The sequence below is a fragment of the Cervus canadensis genome, chromosome 17 (assembly GCF_019320065.1).
Source record: "Cervus canadensis isolate Bull #8, Minnesota chromosome 17, ASM1932006v1, whole genome shotgun sequence".
Taxonomy (NCBI): Eukaryota; Metazoa; Chordata; class Mammalia; order Artiodactyla; family Cervidae; genus Cervus; species Cervus canadensis.
In genome coordinates this window covers 47,997,916-48,014,728 of record NC_057402.1, presented here as the reverse complement: position 1 = coordinate 48,014,728, position 16,813 = coordinate 47,997,916, and the positions used below count along the sequence as shown (strand labels likewise).

General features: G+C 50.7%; 2 protein-coding genes across 2 annotated transcripts; one reads left to right on the top strand and one right to left on the bottom strand.

Annotated features, from left to right (window-relative positions):
* Positions 1-4,604: 4,604 nt before the first annotated feature.
* Positions 4,605-5,813, top strand: LOC122455029 (myeloid-associated differentiation marker-like). The gene has a single exon (XM_043489783.1). The coding sequence runs from the start codon at positions 4,774-4,776 to the stop codon at positions 5,659-5,661; it is 888 nt and encodes a 295-aa protein (XP_043345718.1). The 5' UTR covers positions 4,605-4,773; the 3' UTR covers positions 5,662-5,813.
* A 9,587-nt stretch (positions 5,814-15,400) lies between these two features.
* On the bottom strand, positions 15,401-16,219 carry LOC122454955 (myeloid-associated differentiation marker-like). Its single transcript, XM_043489603.1, has one exon. The coding sequence runs from the start codon at positions 16,217-16,219 to the stop codon at positions 15,401-15,403; it is 819 nt and encodes a 272-aa protein (XP_043345538.1).
* Between the last annotated feature and the right edge of the window lie 594 nt (positions 16,220-16,813).

Here is a 16,813-nt window from a genome sequence, read left to right as displayed (position 1 = left end):
TCTGGGAGGCTCAGACAAAGCTGCTGCTTTCCAGGTGGGGGAACTGAGGCCCAGAGAGGGCATAGGCCTTACCCAGGGTCACACAGCTGGAATCCCCATGCCTCTCCTTCCCCAAGAACTCACTCTATGCCATTAAATGGATCCAAAGCTGTCATTTAACCTTAAGTATATATCACAGGCTTACTTCATGGAGGTTAAGTTGGGAACAAATTTGCAGACAGACAGCAAGACTTTGCCACTATCCCTGATAGCTGGTGCCTCTCCCCCACACCTGGCAGGGCCCACTGGGAGGCCAGCACCTTATAATCATACACATTGATGTTTCTGTCACTAAACTTTTGAGTATTCACACTAAGTAAAATAATAAAAACCACGAAGTTTCTCCTGTCTGTTCAGGTCAAATTTTCTAAGGAATCTTTTTTTAAAGTATTCTTCCCTAATAGCTCAGTTGGTAAAGAATCCACCTGCAATGCAGGAGACCCCAGTTGGATGCCTGCATTAGGAAGATCCATTGGAGAAGGGATAGGCTACCCACTCCAGTATACTTGGGGGCTTCCCTTGTGGCTCAACTGGTAAAGAATCCGCCTGCAATGTGGGAGACCTGGGTTTGATCCCTGGGTTGGGAAGATTCCCTGAAGAAGGGGAAGGCTACCCACTCCAGGATTCTGGCCTGGAAGAGTTCCATGGGCTGTATAGTCCATGGGGTCACAAAGAGTCAGACACAACTGAGCGACTTTCACTTTTAGAGCCTTGAAGAATTGGGATTTCAGGTAAGGACCATCCTACCTTGTGTCTCCATAGATAATGGTACAAAACACAAAGAGATTTAAAAAATATTCATGGTTTTAAGCCAGACCCAATCCAGCTGTGAGGTTCAGAATAAGACAAGTCTCCTGACAAGGCCAAGGGTGATGGGTGGGGAGAACCATTCTGGAGCTGCTGTGCTATTACCTGAGTATCTGAGCCATGGGTTCCAACTCCACAGATCCTGAGCCTCAACCATCACAGGGCCCTGAGCCTTTTCTAGGTGTCTGACTTAATCTGCCTCTTGATCTAGATCTTTCTCAGGTGTCTATTCCAAAGGATCAAAGTGCAGTCGTCTGCATGATCCACATGACCGTCACATCCTTCTCTTGACCATCCTCCGGCCTGGGCTCTCTGACCATCATGGGCTACTTCCTCCACTTCCTGAAGCTGTTCTCCATCTGCATGGTATTCTCCCTGGTGGCCAGAGTGGGCACTTGGACGGTGGACCTAAGTAACTGGTCCATGTTCATCTGGTGCTTCTGCTTCACTGTGATGCTCCTCATTCTCATAGTTGACTTATTTGGGCTCCAGTATCACCTATGCCTCTCCTGGGACAACTTTCTCATCACGTGGGCCTGCCATGTCACCCACCACTGCCTCTCAGCCTTCATCAATACCCCCTTATCTACCTTCAGTCTTGCCTTAAGGCATCTTCCGGAACCACACCAGCTCTGCCTCTGCATTCTTCTGCATCTGTGGCTTATGCCACCGACGTGGCCTGGACCTATGATGCTGGTGAGTTCTCTGGCTCTATGCTCACCGAGCCAGGACTGCTCAAGAGGCTGGAGCAAGATGCTGGGCTTGGCTGAGAGCGGGCGAGGAAGAAGGCTTGGAATGACTTCACAGCCACCAATTACTTTAAAGGGCTTCTGGTGTCAAGGCATGTATGAACACAAACACACACAACCACACACAGACCCACACACTGAGCATGCACTCAGGCATACACCTTTAGATAGAGTCATGCAAGTGGTGGTGGGTGCCTTTTAAGAGCTAGGGGTCAGAAAGTTAAGACTGTAGGGGGTGCAACTGCTAGTTGTCTTGGGCTGGGCCATGTCCCCAGGCTCTGGGGAAAGTTGGGAGTGGGGAGACTGTGGGAAGGGCTCACAGAGATGGTGATTTGTGTGAGAACAAAAATCTGCTCAGTTTTTCTGAGTTCTAAGAAAATTTGGATCAATTAAGTTATGTCAATTTTATTTTATTTTTTAAAATCTTTGTATTGAGGTTTAAAAAAGGAACATGATAGATGTGGGAGAAAGGACAAGGCTTCTCTCTATGATTGACAGCAGTGTTTGATAGTAACCAGAAATTCCAGGAAAGCAAAAATTACTTGTGTATTTACATTTATTAGATATGGGGAGAAACAACAGGAGGGAATCATTTTCTAGAGCTTGACAGACTCTTGAGACAGGTGGTTCAGGGGATTAGGCCACTGTTACCAAGACAAGATGAGAAATAGCACTTGAGTGGTCTATCAATAAAATTCTTGACTGACCTGGGAATGAGTATTCCTAGCACCCCGAGACAAATTGGTGAAAAATGCCTCCTAAACTTTGGTTGAAATTAAGACCAAAAAGAACAAGATTGTGAGTAAAGAATGTTACCCACCACCAGTTCAACAAGAATCAAATCACTAGCAATTGCAGTTACTGACTTACAATCCACCTTGAAAGGAATTCAGGGTGAAGATAAGGATGAGGCCCTCTGTGCTCCAGGAAAACTGGCGAAACTGAAACTCATATAAATATTTTCAGGAGAAATATTTATGAATCCAGTTTCTTGCATTCTCTCACACTCAGAAAATCACTGAAACCATTAAATAGATGCCTGTTCCTCGGGAAAACTATGTCCACAGTTGTAACTGTCAGGTTGGCTTGAATAAAATTTCCTATTCCTTCCTTAGAATGACTACTGATTAATTTTTTATCCACAAAAGCAACTATGCATTGACCTCCACAAGTCTGGGTGCAGAAATCCCATATTGTACTATTTTTACTGAATCAAATTGGGCCCAAACCTAGGCTCTCACTTCCCAGGAGGGTGGCAATGCCTTGGTGCTTTAGTAAAAGAACTGCCCAGGGTGGGCTTACCTGAGGGGTTCACTGTCCAAGCCTGGTGGTTCATGAAGATGGCTGCTCCATCCTTCCTGTTGCAGGGCGTTAAGGGTCATTTGTCTGCCTCACAGCCACTGAGACCCTGGGATCCCCCCCAGTCATCTCCACTCTGTCACCCCTGCCCCCACCTCAGTCCCAGGTGCATCCTCAGGGCTGTCCCCTCCCAGGGGCCCAGCAGGTGCCTCCTGTTTCAGCTTCTGCTCTTTAAAGGGGGCCAATCATCCATCCATCACCAACCCCTCCCTGAGATGCCCTGAAAGTCTCCCCATCAGCATCAGACACAGCATCCTTGTTCATTTCCAATCCCTTCTTCCCAGCTTGGAAGCTGCTAACCAGTCTCCCAGGCCAGGAAAATCCTGCTCAGATAGGACCACTCCTAGATCTTTCCAGACTCCCACCTGAATGGTAGCTTTGGAGCTTAAGGGCCAAAAAGAAGTGTAAGTGAAATTGTTAGTCACTCAGTCGTGTCCAACTCTTTGCGACACCATGGACTATAGCTTGCCAGGTTCCTCTGTGCATGGAATTCTCCAGGTAGGACTACTGGAGTGGGTTGCCATTCCCTTCTCCAAGGGATCAAACCCAGGGTTTGAACTCAGGTCTCTTGCATTGCAGGCAGATTCTTTACCGTCTGAGCCACCAGGGAAGCCCTAAGAGCCAAACATGTTAATTTATTCTGCAGTTTCTTCAAGACACTCATCTTTGGGGTCATACTGGGTTGAAGTCTCCCTTCCCAATGAGAAAGAGTCACATGTGAAGGCAAAACTGGGGGGGAGGGGATTCACAATAGCCACTACTTCCCACGTCATCTCGTCCCCACGGCTTTGCTCTCACCCCATAGCTCCTCCCTGTTCACCCTGAGGCTGCCCTCCTCCAAGTGGGGCTGTGTCCCCTCAGATGACAGCTCCTTCTAGTGATGGCTGCAGGGAGGACAGGCTGGGACACATGTGTCTTCAGATTGCTGTGGAAGGAGGCCATGGCCCTGAAGGTGTGTCCTGGGTCCCAAAGCCCCAAGTTTTGGTCCTGGGCTCCTACCCCTGGGCCCTGCTGTTGTGTGGGCTGTAGAGCCAAGAGTCCAAATTCACAGCTTTAGCATTTTTATCTGGGTTCCCACTCTGTACTTTTTGACCTTAAGCAAGGCACTTGATTGGACTTTCTTATCTGTCAAATGGGATCAGCAGGACAATCCACAATCCCTTTTCTGAAAACCTTGGGCTCAGACATGCTCCAGAATTTACAAGTTTTCAGCCTCAAACAGGTGACATGGTGTATTTGCTCTCCGTGACATGACACCCTACTGGGGTCTGAAAACACCTTGTAATCAAACACATTATTGTTTCTGCAAAAGAACTATAGAAATTCACACTAAGTGAAATAAATATAGACTGCAAATAGTCTCATGTCTCTTTTGGTAAAATTTTCTACCCAAAGATATTTTTTAAACATATCTTTTTTTTTCAGATCCTTGAAGCATTGGGATTTCAGATAAGGGCCATCCTCCCCTCTGTCTCTGTAGATAATGGCACACAGCACAAAGAGATTAAAAATGTTCATGGTTTGAGGCCAGACCCAACCCAGCTGTGAGATGAGACAAGTCTCATGACAAGGCCAAGGGCAATGGGTGGGGAGAATCCTTCTGGAGCATCTGTGCTCTTACCCGGGTGTCTGGGCCATTGGTTCCAGCTCCACAGATCCTGAGCCTCAGCCGTCACAGGGCTCTGAGCCTTTCCCTGGCATCTGATTTAATCTGCCTCGGAACCTGGATCTTTCTCCAGTGGATTCTAAGTGAAGATCATTGCCATACCAGTGACCGTGACCTGAACAACCCTCAGGACCTCCACGTGGTGTACCGGACATGGACACCCATAGAGTCTGGTTATGCGTCTACCGCCTGCTGCAGCTGTTCTCCACGTGCGCGGCTTTCTCACTGGTGGCCAGCTTGGGCACCGGAATGGGGGCTGTAAGTCACTGGTCCATGTTCATCTGGTGCTTCTGCTTTGTCATCACCCTCATCACCTTCATAGTCCAATTAGGCAAGTACCAGCCCAGTCTCCCCTTCTCTGGGAGGAGCTTTCTCTTCTCCTATGCCTGCCTCGCCGCCGTTTTCTGCCTCTCAGCCTCCATCATGTACGCCATCACCTACATCCAGTTCTTGCCTCATGGCCCCTTCCGGGACCAGGCCACCGCCGCCACTGCATTCTCCTGCATCGCGTGTGTGCTTTATGCCTTGGAAGGGGTCTTTCTCTGGCTACTATTCCTGGGTGAGACCACTTTCTATTTTGCTACCATTCATGGCCTATTCAAGCTGCTGGAGACATCTGTGGCCTGCATCATCTTCGCCTTCATCAGCAACACCTACCTGCACCAGCACCAGCCGGCCCTGGTGTGGTGTGTGGCCGTGTACTCCTTCTGCTTCGCACTGGGGGCCGTGGCCATGCTGCTGAAGCTGGTCAAATTCGAGAACAGACTACACACCTTCTTCCCTCGTTTCCTGTTGGGGCAGACCGTGCTCTCTGTCCTCCTTTATGCCAGTGCCCTGGTCCTCTGGCCACTCTACCAGTTCAATGAGGAGTTCGGCGGGCAGCCCCAGCGGTCCAGTGATGTGAGCTGCAGTGATGAGCTTCTCTCCACACTGTGCATCTGGGACCAAAAACTGACTGTGGCCATCTTGACAGCCATTAACCTGCTGATTTATGTGGCAGACATGGCATACTGGATCCACTTCATTTTTATCAGGTACTGAGCTCTGCGCAGGGGCTCTGGATTCCATCTTCTTACCAAGTTCTGCAATCCTCTGACATCCTCTTCCTGGCTCCCCTCTCTCCCTCCTCACATCTTTTCTGTTTCCTCCCCTCCTTCTGCTCTGTCTCCTTCCTGTGTGGTTGCCCACACCCTGTTTTGCCTTTCTCTTGCTGCTCTCATCTTTTCTACATTTTCTGCTTTCTGCCCCTTTTCTGGTCACCCTTGGTTTTCTTGTCTCCTGTGTCCAAACCATCTCTCCCCATTTTCCTTCTTCTGATCCATCTGGGCCTGAGACTCCTTCCTTCTCTGCCCACCACCCCCTCCCGCCTCCTAAGGTGCTGACTCCACATTCACAGTACTCTGTGTAGCTGTTTACACCCTCGGCCTCTGGAGGGACCTCATCGCCAAAGCATGTCTGTTCGCCTTGTGGTGCCTTAGTTGGTATGTGTGTGTGGGGGTGGGATAAGTAGCTAGTCACTGGGCCCACTTTCTCCCAGTAGGGGAGAGTGTACAGGGTGCCTCTCATCTAATTTAAAAAGTAAATCTCTGGAGGTCAATAATTCCCAGTGAGTGGGCATCTAAAGCAGAGACCCTGAATTCCTGGGCCCCACCTGGTGCTCAGCCCCACCTAAGATTGTCTCCAGAATTTTTGTAAGCTTACTAAAACACACTGCCAAGAACAGTGGAGTCCAACAGTTTTGGCACCAGGGATCAGTTTTTTGGAAGAAAATTTTCCATTTCTCCCTGAGGTAGAGTAGGGGATGGTTTTGGTCAGGCCCATCGCTCACTTCCTGCTGTGCAGCCAGGTTCCTAACAGGTCACAGACCGGTACCTGTCCATGGCCCAAGAATTGGGGATTCCTGGCCTAGATGGCATCTCAGGGGAAGTTGAGATGACTTCCATGCCAACTACTGTCAGGGGAATCAAAAAAGGAGCTACTGAAGAAGCCAGGGTCTTGAAGACGCCTGTCTGCAGTATTGGTGAGGGGCAGCGATGCGGCCCTCCTGCCTCAGTGATCAAAACAGCAGGCCCTGCCTCTGCAGGGAGGCCACTGCAGCCTTAAAGTGTTGTTAGCCTGGGTGTTCTCATTTTCTTTTCTTTTTTTTCTAGTCAGGAGGTCAAAAATTACTGGGGGACCCTGTTCTTAAAGGGGAATTTTCTAATTTTCTTGGGCAGGTGGATGGGGGTGGTGGGATTGCTGCTTTCATAGTCAAAAGAAATGCGTTAGTTGAGCGTGAGGGAACACACACATGCTTCTTGTGCCAATTGCTTTCTGCTGCTTCTCCCTGTTTCTCTGTACTAAGATATAATGTAATCTCAACAAATATATATAATTTTCAAAAAATTCCTTGGAGCTTCTGGTTCCCATCAGTCCAATCATAGAGAATAGTCTTGTTCCTTCACCTACGTTCATAAAGCCCTTATAATTTCAACATTAAAAAGCTTCCCAGGTGGTTCCCAGGTGGTGCAGTGATAAAGAATTTGCCTGCCAATGCAGGAGATGCAAGAGATGCAGGTTCGATCCCTGGGTTGGGAAGATCCCCTGGAGGAGGAAATGGCAACCCACTCCAGTAGTTTTGCCTGGGAAATCCCATGGACTGAGGAGCCTGGCAGGCTACAGTCCATGGAGCCACAAAGAGTTGGGCACAACAGTAACTGAGCATACCCATAAAGATAAAAGAAAATAAACACCCCCTCATGCCCTCCTCTCCCCCTCACCTTCACAAAACCAAAATCCACACACAGTAATTTTCCAAAATTTGCCTAGAGCTCAGAAGTGTCCTAGCCAATTTCCACCCTCAGCCAGACCTAGGTTTCTGGGACTCTCTGCCCATACCTGGACCAGAGCCTGGGGGTGTGGCCTGCCTGTGACACAAGAGGTTGGGCCCCACCCCAGTGCCAACATCCTGTCCCCCTAACTCTAAAAGGGGCCATGAGAGCAACTGGATGCCTCTCTTTAAAGTGTGTGCCTGTGTGCACGCTTAGTGCGTGCATTTGTGTGTATGTGTGTGTGTACCTGTGCTTGCCTGCACTGGGGCCAGCAGCCCTTTTCAGTAACTGGTGGCTTTGGAGGCATCACATGCCTTCTTCCTCTCCTGCTCTCAACCACAGAGCCTCAGAGCCCAGCCTCCTGGTGTCACCAGGCAAGCCAGGCAAGCAGAGCTGGGGGGAGGGGAGGGGAAGGATCCCCACTGCTGCCCCTCAGTCCTGTGCTGGGATGAAGCCTGTGATCTTCATCCAGTGGCAGGTCGGATGGAGGTAGAGGGCTCCCAGGAGGAGGTTCCCGTGGCAGGAAAATCTTAAGAAACAGTGAAGTAAAATTCATATTTTTAGGCTAGGATAAGAAAAATACAAACATAAAAAGTTTTCTCTGCCCGTTTGGGTTCCTCCCTCCCTGGTAGGTGGTCTAGTGGCTAAGATTTGGTGCTTTTACCACCCACAGCCAGGGTTCGATTCCCAGTCAGGGAAAACTTTCTTTCTAGGGACTTCCCTTGTGGCTCAGCTGTTAAAGAACCCACCTGCAATGCAGGAGACCTGGGTTTGATCCCTGGGTTGGGAAGATCCCATGGAGAAGGGAACGGCTACCCACTCCCATATTCTGGCCAGGAGAACTCTATGGACTGTATAGCCCATGGGGTCGCAAAGAGTCGGACACGAAGTGACTTGCACTTTGCACTGCACTCCCTTCTGTGTGCGTTGTGCATCTGTATTAACCAGCCCACCCCAACGGCAGAAATACCTGCTCAGCCATAAAGATAACTTTTTATTCCTCTGGTCCCAGCCATGTAACTAGATGATAACACTGCTTACTTATTACATGATTAATGTCCCTAGCTATTTTCTGCCTATTTTACAAGATTTTTGTTTCTTGCATTAACGAATGTGTTATCGATCTTGTGATTAAAAAACAATGGTGCCTAGACTACTTGAAACAATTGACCTGATGTATAGTTCTATAAGGTCCTTGACTGTAATAGTGTGACAATAGATATGGGAAGAAGCAGAAAGTGGAAACCATTTTCTGGAACCTGATAGACTAGAAAGATAGGTGGTCCAGACACATTTGTTCACTATTAAGAGGACTAGGTGAGTAACAGCACTTGAGTGGTTTATCAAAGAAATCCTTCGAAGACCTGGGAATGAGCGTTCTTAGCCCTCTGGGACAGATTGGTCCTCCAAAATGTCTCCCAAACGTAGGTTGAAATTAAGACAGAAATGGAGGGAGCTGTAATAAAAAGTGTTGCCCACCACCCAGTTCTACAAGCACAAAGCCATTAGCCACTGTGGTCGCTGACATACAATCCACCCTGAAAAGAATTCAGAGCCAAAATCAGGATGAAGCATTTTGGGCTCTGGGAAAACTGGGAGAACCAGCCCTCAGATAGATATTTCAAGAGGAATTTTCAATAACACATTTTTGCATCTTCCTGTATTTAGCTCAGTTCCATTCTGTTCAGTCGCTCAGTCATGTCTGACTCTTTGCAACCTCATGGACTGCAGCACGCCAGGAAGCCTGTCCATCACCAACTCCCGGAGTTTACTCAAACTCATGTCCATTGAGCCGGTGATGCCATCCAACCATCTCATCCCATATTTAGAAAAGCACTAAAACCATTAAACAAGGTGGCTGTTGTCCTGGAGGAGCAGTAACCGGTAACAAGGTGTATGCCTGGTTGCATGTCTCCCTTCCTCCAAGTCACACACCTCCTGCTCCCCATGTACTCTTCTCAATAGTTCTCAGAGCTTCTTGAGAGACTGTTTCAGCAGCTTTACTCCCCAGGTTACTTTGAATAAAATTTTCCTTTTTTTTCTAACTTGACTATTGATTAATTTTTTCATTGACAAAAGCAAGTATGCATTGACCTGCACAAGTCTGGGTGGAAGAATCTCATATTCTACTATTTTCCTGAGTAACACAGAACATAACCCTGGGAGCTCACGTCCCAGGAAGATGCTTCTATGCTTTAGTACAATAATTGCCCAGGACAGGCTCACCTGGGGGGCTCACTGTCCAAACCTCCTGGTTCCTGAGGATGGCTACCCCATCCCTCCTATTGGGGGGTTAAGGGTCATTTGTCACAAATCCAAGACTAGGTTCATTCCCCTTACTGTGGAGCTCAAAAGAGAATGTAAAAGTCCTCTGCTTAGTTCAACCCTCTCATCACAGGGGAGGTGCAGCTGGATCCCAGGGAGGAGCAGCACTTGTCCAGAGTCACCCTGTGTGTGGCAGAGTCAGAGTCAGGACCCAAGTGTCCTGTCCCCAGGCCAGCTGTCTGTCCACGGCTCACGCTCCTTGTGACATGTGTAGCAGCAGCATCCTCCAGGCTGGGATTCTGTCCCGTTCACCCTCGTTCTGCACAAACCTGCCCGGCCCCACGAGGAGGGCACTCACTGCTGCTGAGTCCATTTCCTCATCTGCTAGATGGGGGAGGGGTGCCAGAGACCCCTGATCCCTCCCAGCCCCCCTCTTCCCGGGGCCCCTGGACTTGCCAGTCTTGGAGACTCAGAGGTGGAGATGGAAGCCAGCTCCCTCCCCTCTGTCCACCCTCTCTGCTTGTTCCCCTTGGCTGCTGGGTTCTGTTTATTGGTCACATCCTTCCTGATTACACAGACCCTCCTTCCCAATGACCTCTGCTTGGTGGGGAACATGTTTCTCTTTCATAACCTGAGTTTCCTCAGTCACTTCCTAGTGGTCCAACTCTCTAGTGATTCTTCTCAAAAACACAAACTGCTTCCAGGCGCCCCCACAGTCTGAAGTCTCCCAGACTCCCTTGTTCATGCACATTCTTGACTATTCACTGCTTCAGAGTCCAAATCAGCAGCCCAAGTGGTCTTGCCCTGTTTGGGGAGCTTTGTTCCTTTAGGGAATGCAAAGTCCTTTCTGCGCGGTGTACAAAGGGGCTGACCATAAGCAGGGGAAGATGAAACAGAAGCCCAGAGTGAAGACAGAGGCAGACCCAGAGTACACCATGGTTCCACAGTCTCTCGTGGATCTGATTCCAAAGGAGAAAGCCTGGGAGAAGAGCTGAGAGATGGCCTCACAGGCCTGTCTCCAAAGGCAGAGGGAAGGAAGGCACCTTTGATCCAGGGATCTGGGGAGGGGGAGCTGGGGCCCCCAAGCCCACTTGCTATGACCAGGACTCCCCTAGCCCTTTAGCACACACAGCTGATGGAGAAGACCCCTGGTGCCCAAGCCTCAGGCCCTTCCCTTGCTCCCTGCCTGGCCTGGGCTCCCTGTCTCCTGGGGCAGCGGCCAGAGGCTCCCTCCTCAGCCGGCCAGAGCTCCTTCAGCCAGGGTGACTCCAGCTGGCACCCCCAAGACTGTCTCCTGAGCTGCATCCAGAACAGAGCCTGGGGCACAGATGTTTCCATTCCCTGGCTCCAGACCAGCTTCTTGGAAAAATCACCAGGTCGACTTTCCTCAATCCTCCTATGAGTAGAGAGAAGTGGGCCATTCCCTCCTGAGCTCTCAGGGACCTGGCTATCTGCCTTAGGGGGCCAGTGCAGATGGCCAATCCATGTGGCCCTGGTCTGTGTGTCTGGCTCCGGTCTAAACGTTCCTGTAGGGAGGCCAGTGAGCTGAGGAGAATCCAGTGAGGGTCCAGTCAGCACCTAAGTCTCCACACTTTCTGGCATTTTTTGGCTGGCTTGTCAACAGGAAGTCTGGACAATAAGAGGGTACTGCAACCATACCAAGACCCACAGGAGGCAGGAGATGATTCTTGGACCCAAGAAAAGAGGGTTAGCATTCAGTAAATCTCAGCATTTCCTGAGGTTCTATTACCTGCTGGGTTTTGCAGGGAGACAGATGTTTATTCAAATCCAGGTTCTGTCAGGGAGTAAGTATATGACCTTGAGTAAAATGATCTAATGTACTCTCTGAGCCTCAGTTTCATCATCTGTTAAATGGGGATGACACTAATAATATCCCTGAAAATAAAATGAAATAGAGGTAATAAGTCACCTTGTCGGACTGTTGCTGCTGAAGGCCATTATCTCCATTTTCTGGATTAGCAAACTGAAGTTTGGAGTGGCATTGACTGGGCACAGGATTACCTTGTGCCAGGCTGAGCTCTGGTCTCAGTTCAGGGTTAGGAGATGTGTAGACATGTCAGGGGAAAGGCCCTGAGATGACAAAGAGGAACTGGAAGATGATCTCAGTGCCTGGAGGGAGGGAGGCAAAAAGGCAGAAAAAGTAGAAAGGACTCTGAACTTGCAGGGCTTTGGAAGCAAAGTTTTGGAGTCTGTGTTCCATCCTAAGGGAACAAAGAGAAGCCTTCAAAATATCTTACTTTGACTTTATTCCAACCCCATCTTTGAGGGAAAGGATGGAAATAGAGGAAGAAACTAGAGCAGGTGAGGGGATAGATGGATCTGGACCAGGTAGTTCTAGAGATGAAGAGTGGATGGATTCAAAGTATTTTGTGAAGAGCATCCAGGAAGGCAGTGCCATTGACTGAGATGGGGAAGATGAGGAAGGATCAGTGTGTATTAAAGGTTGGGGCAGGAGGGGGGGCAGTTCAGGAGATGGGATTGCATATGTTGAGTGTGAAATATCCTGAGACATCCAGAGGGACAGTTCAGGAGGCAGTTGGATATGATCCTGGATCCCAACAGAGATCAGCTCCAGAGACAGGAATTGGGGAGTTGTCATCACACGGCCTGTTCACTTCATTCAGTATCTTCTTTAATGCTGACCCTGCTGACTACCTAAAATAGCAGCCTGGCTACTCATACCCACACACGTCAATGACTCTTTTCACCTGTGATCCTTTTATCATGGCATTTATCATCCACTGACCTAATACTGTATACTGGTTGCACACAGTCCATCTCCTGCACTAGAGTGTCAGCTCTATGAGGACAGAGTTCTTGGTTCTCAGCTCTCTGTCCAGACCTAGAACAGTGCCTGGCACATGCTCGGTGCACAAGGATACTTGTCTATTGAGTGGAGTCTTAAAGCCATCAGACTGGATGAGGAAGAGCCGGCGCACAGAGGAGATGTGATCCAGCTCCAAGTCCTGAGGACCTGAGACCCTCAGATGATGGGGAGGAGCAGGAGGAGGGAGGGAAAGGAGGTGGGGGGAGACCCTGAGCCGCAGGGGCAGCTCTTCCTTTAATAGGATCAGTGGGGACGGTGCTGTTTGTGGGTCCCCACCTCCTCCAGCCCAGTGCTGGGCACCCTGTCTATGGGATCTCAATCCCCTTCTCAGCCCTTTGATGGAGGAGACCCTGATCTCACAGAGGGAGACACGGAGCCAGGTGGGCTGACTGAAGCTGGGGTCTCTCTAGAGCATCAGCCTCTCCTTCCCCGTGACTGGGCTTCCTCCCCTGAGAGCTGGCTGTGCAGGAGGCAGGGGCCCCGGGTGGGGGTGGGGCCACAGCACAAGCTGTCCTCTGGGGTCTTGACCCTCACCTCGGGGCCACCTAGGAGGTAAGGGGGGTCTCCCCAGCTTTCCCATCCCCTGGGGCATCCAAGACCCAGAGCCAGAAGCAGAACATCAGGTTAGGGATTTCCTTTGGGAAAGCTTTTCCTCTGGGAATCCTGATTCCTTTTCTTTCAAGGAAGCCTGGAGCCCTGGAAGGAACTTGAGCCAGGAGTCAGGGAGCCTGGGGGTCACCTTCCAGGTGAGGCTGCACCGCTGCCCCACCCCCCTCCCAGCTTCAGCTCAGTGGCTGAGTGAGGGCACCTGGAGGGTCCCTGGAGCAGCTGCCCATCCATGTTAAGGACCCAGCCCCTCATACCTCCTGCAAGTCGGCCTGTGGGGAGAGAGATGGTCCAAGCACTCCCCCTGATGGCCGGTCATAATCAGACAGATAGCCACACCCAGCAGCTTCCAAGGTTCATGAAAATAGTTAACAGTAGAGGTCATGACTCTAAACCCTAGAACCTGGGCAGGGGAGAACCATGAGAGGTCAGTCTACAGCTCCCTGCTCTCCCAGACTAGGTTCCCAAAGGTCAGTGGTACAAATGGCAGGTATGGCCACTGTAAAGTTGAGTGAAAAGCACCGTAGTTTGGTGTCATATGAACTTGAATTTGGATTCCCTGAGTTCTTAACCTCACCTGGAGCCCCTCATGCATGCGGGGGGCTGTTAGGACATGTACTGCAGGGCTGTGCCCTCTCCGCATGAACAGATAGCCAAGGGAGATGGCAGGGGCGAGGCTGGACCAGTGACCGAAGCCCCACCCAGAGGTCCTGCAACAGCACCCCTTCTGCTGTTGGCAACTTTGCCAGCAATATCCTGAGAGGGTCAAGATGCTAGGCAGGGCCCGATTGGAGCCTCTTTGCCCTTCCCTCAGCCCACCAGCCTCCCTACAGGGACCTTGGGACAGGAGTCAGCCATGCAGACAAGGGCCACATGGATGGACCACCTGCACTGGCCTCCAAGACAGACAGTCAGGTGCCTGGGGCCACAGGAGAGAAGAGACCCTCTTTTCTCCACTCAAAGGTGGAGAGAGGAAGGCTGACTCTGTGATCCTTCCAAGAAGCTGCTCCAGGGTCAGAGAATGGACCTGGGCTCTGTTCTACACCAGGCTCCGGCCACAGTCTGAGCCTGGTATCAGCCAGGAGGCTCTGGCTGGTCGGCTGAGGAGGGAGCCTTTGGCCGCTGTGTTGGGAGGCAGGGAGGCCAGGCCAGGCAGGGAGCAAGGGAGGCGCCTGATGCCTGGACACCCTCAACTGTGTGTACTAAAGGGCTGGGGTTGGCCCTGGCCACTCAACAAGTGGGCTTGGAGGCCACAGCTCCTTCTCCCCATGTTATAGACCAGGCTTCTTGGCCTCCTTAATCAATAGAAATTGATTTGGTGCTAGATAAGAAGTTCAGGCAAGGCTTTATTGGGCCTCTGCTGCAGCAGAAGGGAGTGAGAACAAACAGCAAGTTCCCTTGTTTGTTCCCTGAGAACAACAAGCAGCAAGCTTGTTCCTTATATGGGGTAAGGGTAGGGGGTGTGTCCAGGGGCTGGGTCAGAGGGGTGGCTTAAGTGGTTTGCCCACCCGTTAGGTGATGTTATATGCAGGGGGCATGCGCAGTGGCCCCTCCTTTGCTCCAGGCTATTCTAAAGTGGCAGTTGCGGGTTTAGGTCTCTGTAACTTTGGTGTCCGTAATTTGCCCCAGTTGTGCATGCTTGCACTTATTTTTAGTGCCACACAGTTTCTTTGTATTTTGTCGCTCCAGGAGAGGTGTGTCCAGGTGCAAGCAAGGGTTGCAGCAAAGGGTCCAAGATTCCAGCCTCTCTTGTATCCAGATCCCTGGACCCAAGGTGCCTCCCTTCCCTCCACTTTTGGAAACAGGCCTGTGGGGGCATCTCTCAGCTCTTCCCCAGCCTGTCCATCAAGGCTGCAGGGAATATGGAGACCATCTGGTGAACAATCCCTCCCCTGACCCTTCTTTTCCACTTGGTATATTTTTCAAACTTTAACTTTATTTTCTTAAAAAAGCAATTTGTTTACATGTCTCAAAATCAGAATACTCAGAAAGGCCATATTCTTAGAAATCTCCCTTCTACCTGTGGCTCTATCCACTTTCCCCTCAACTCCCTTCCCCCACCAAGACCAGGTATCTGAGTCTAAAGAGAGCATCAGAGGACATCAGAAGTTGGTGAAGAAACTGCAGGTGAAAAGAAGAATCCAGAGTCTGTGGGTTGAGCCTCAGTCCATACAAAAGCCTCTCGGACCAAGTACACCATGTCAGCCACATAAACCAGCAGGTTGATGGCTGTCAGGATGGCCACAACCAGTCAATGGTCCCAGATGCAGACAAAGGTAGTGAGTTGATCACTGCAGCTCATATCGCTGGACCGCTGGGGCTGCCCCCCCAACTTCTCATGGAACTGGTAGAGGGGCCAGAGGATCACTGCGGTGGCATAGAGGAGGACGGAGAGTACAGTCTGCACCCACAGCAAATAGGGGACGCGGAGGGGCAGCTTTATGTCGTTGTCACAGTCACACCCATTCACAAAGTAGTTCACGGCCCCCAGGACGAAGCAGATGGAGTACATGGCCACACACCACCCCAGGGCCGGCTGGTGCAGGTACAGGTCAGTGTTGCTGATGAAGGCGAAGATGACACAGGCCACATAGTTCTCCAGCCTCCTGAGCACACCTGGGAAGCTGGGCACGAAGCAGACCATGTCGCCGGGTCGGACACAGACCCAGGCCACTTCGATGGCATAAAGCAGAGCAGCCACGCAGGAGAAGGCGGTAGCGGTGATGGCGCGGTTCTGGGTGGGGCCTGGAGAAAAGAACTGGATGTAGGAGGTGCCGAAGATGAGGGAAGTCACGATGCAGATGATGGCGAAGTAGAAGGAATAAGCATGAAGAAAACCATCCCAGGAGCAAGGGAGGCGGGACTGCAGTCGGCATAACTCCACTATGGAGATGATGAGGCTCATGGCAAAGCAGAGACACCAGATGAACATGCACCAGTTACCCATGCCCTCCTCCCAAATGCCCAGGCTGGCCCCCAGTGAGAAGGACACACAGGTGGAGAGCAGCTGCCCCACGCGGAGGAAAAAACCCATGATGGGCTTGGAGGCCAGGCCTGAGGACCAGTTCATGGTGATGGTGATGGTCAGGTGGGTCAACAGGTCACTGCTGTTGTAACCTTGCTTGTTTCTCAACCAAAGGCTTGTAAGCAGTTTAAACACAGCTCCGGATTTGACATTCTGAGTTCAGTTTTTTTTTGCCCGTTAAGCTCTGTTTCTGTCTCCGTTCTTTTTTCTCTAGAAAATATATGACCATTGACCCCTAGAACTGATGTGCTGATCTGAACAAAGTAAGGACCACACTCACCTTCTCAATCCAGCAAGGCAGCCCAGGGGTTAATGTAAAGTCTCCCCAAATAGCAGCACAGCACACCGCTGGCACACAGCCTGCGGCCGTTTCAGCTTCCTTCCTGGTATAAATTCCGGCTGAGCCTTGCCGTGTTGGGAGTTGGTTCTTTTGCGCAGTGATCCACCTTCTCCCCTGCTCACCAGCTTGCTTAAGATTAAGCTACTTTTTTTCTGCCCAAGACTTATCTCTCAGTACTAGCAGTCGAGTCTGAGCTGGGTGACAATGTTATACGTCCGGGCAGCAGACAGGTCCCCGGGGTTCCCGCCCCTCTCCCTCTCCCTGGGGCGAAAGGGACAGTGCTGCTGGGAAAGTTGGGG

What these genes read in the sequence shown, in the direction of transcription:
- LOC122455029 (XM_043489783.1), top strand. Translation starts at nt 4,774, where the DNA reads ATGGACACCCATAGAGTCTGGTTATGCGTCTACCGCCTGCTGCAGCTG.
- LOC122454955 (XM_043489603.1), bottom strand. Translation starts at nt 16,219, where the DNA reads ATGAACTGGTCCTCAGGCCTGGCCTCCAAGCCCATCATGGGTTTTTTC.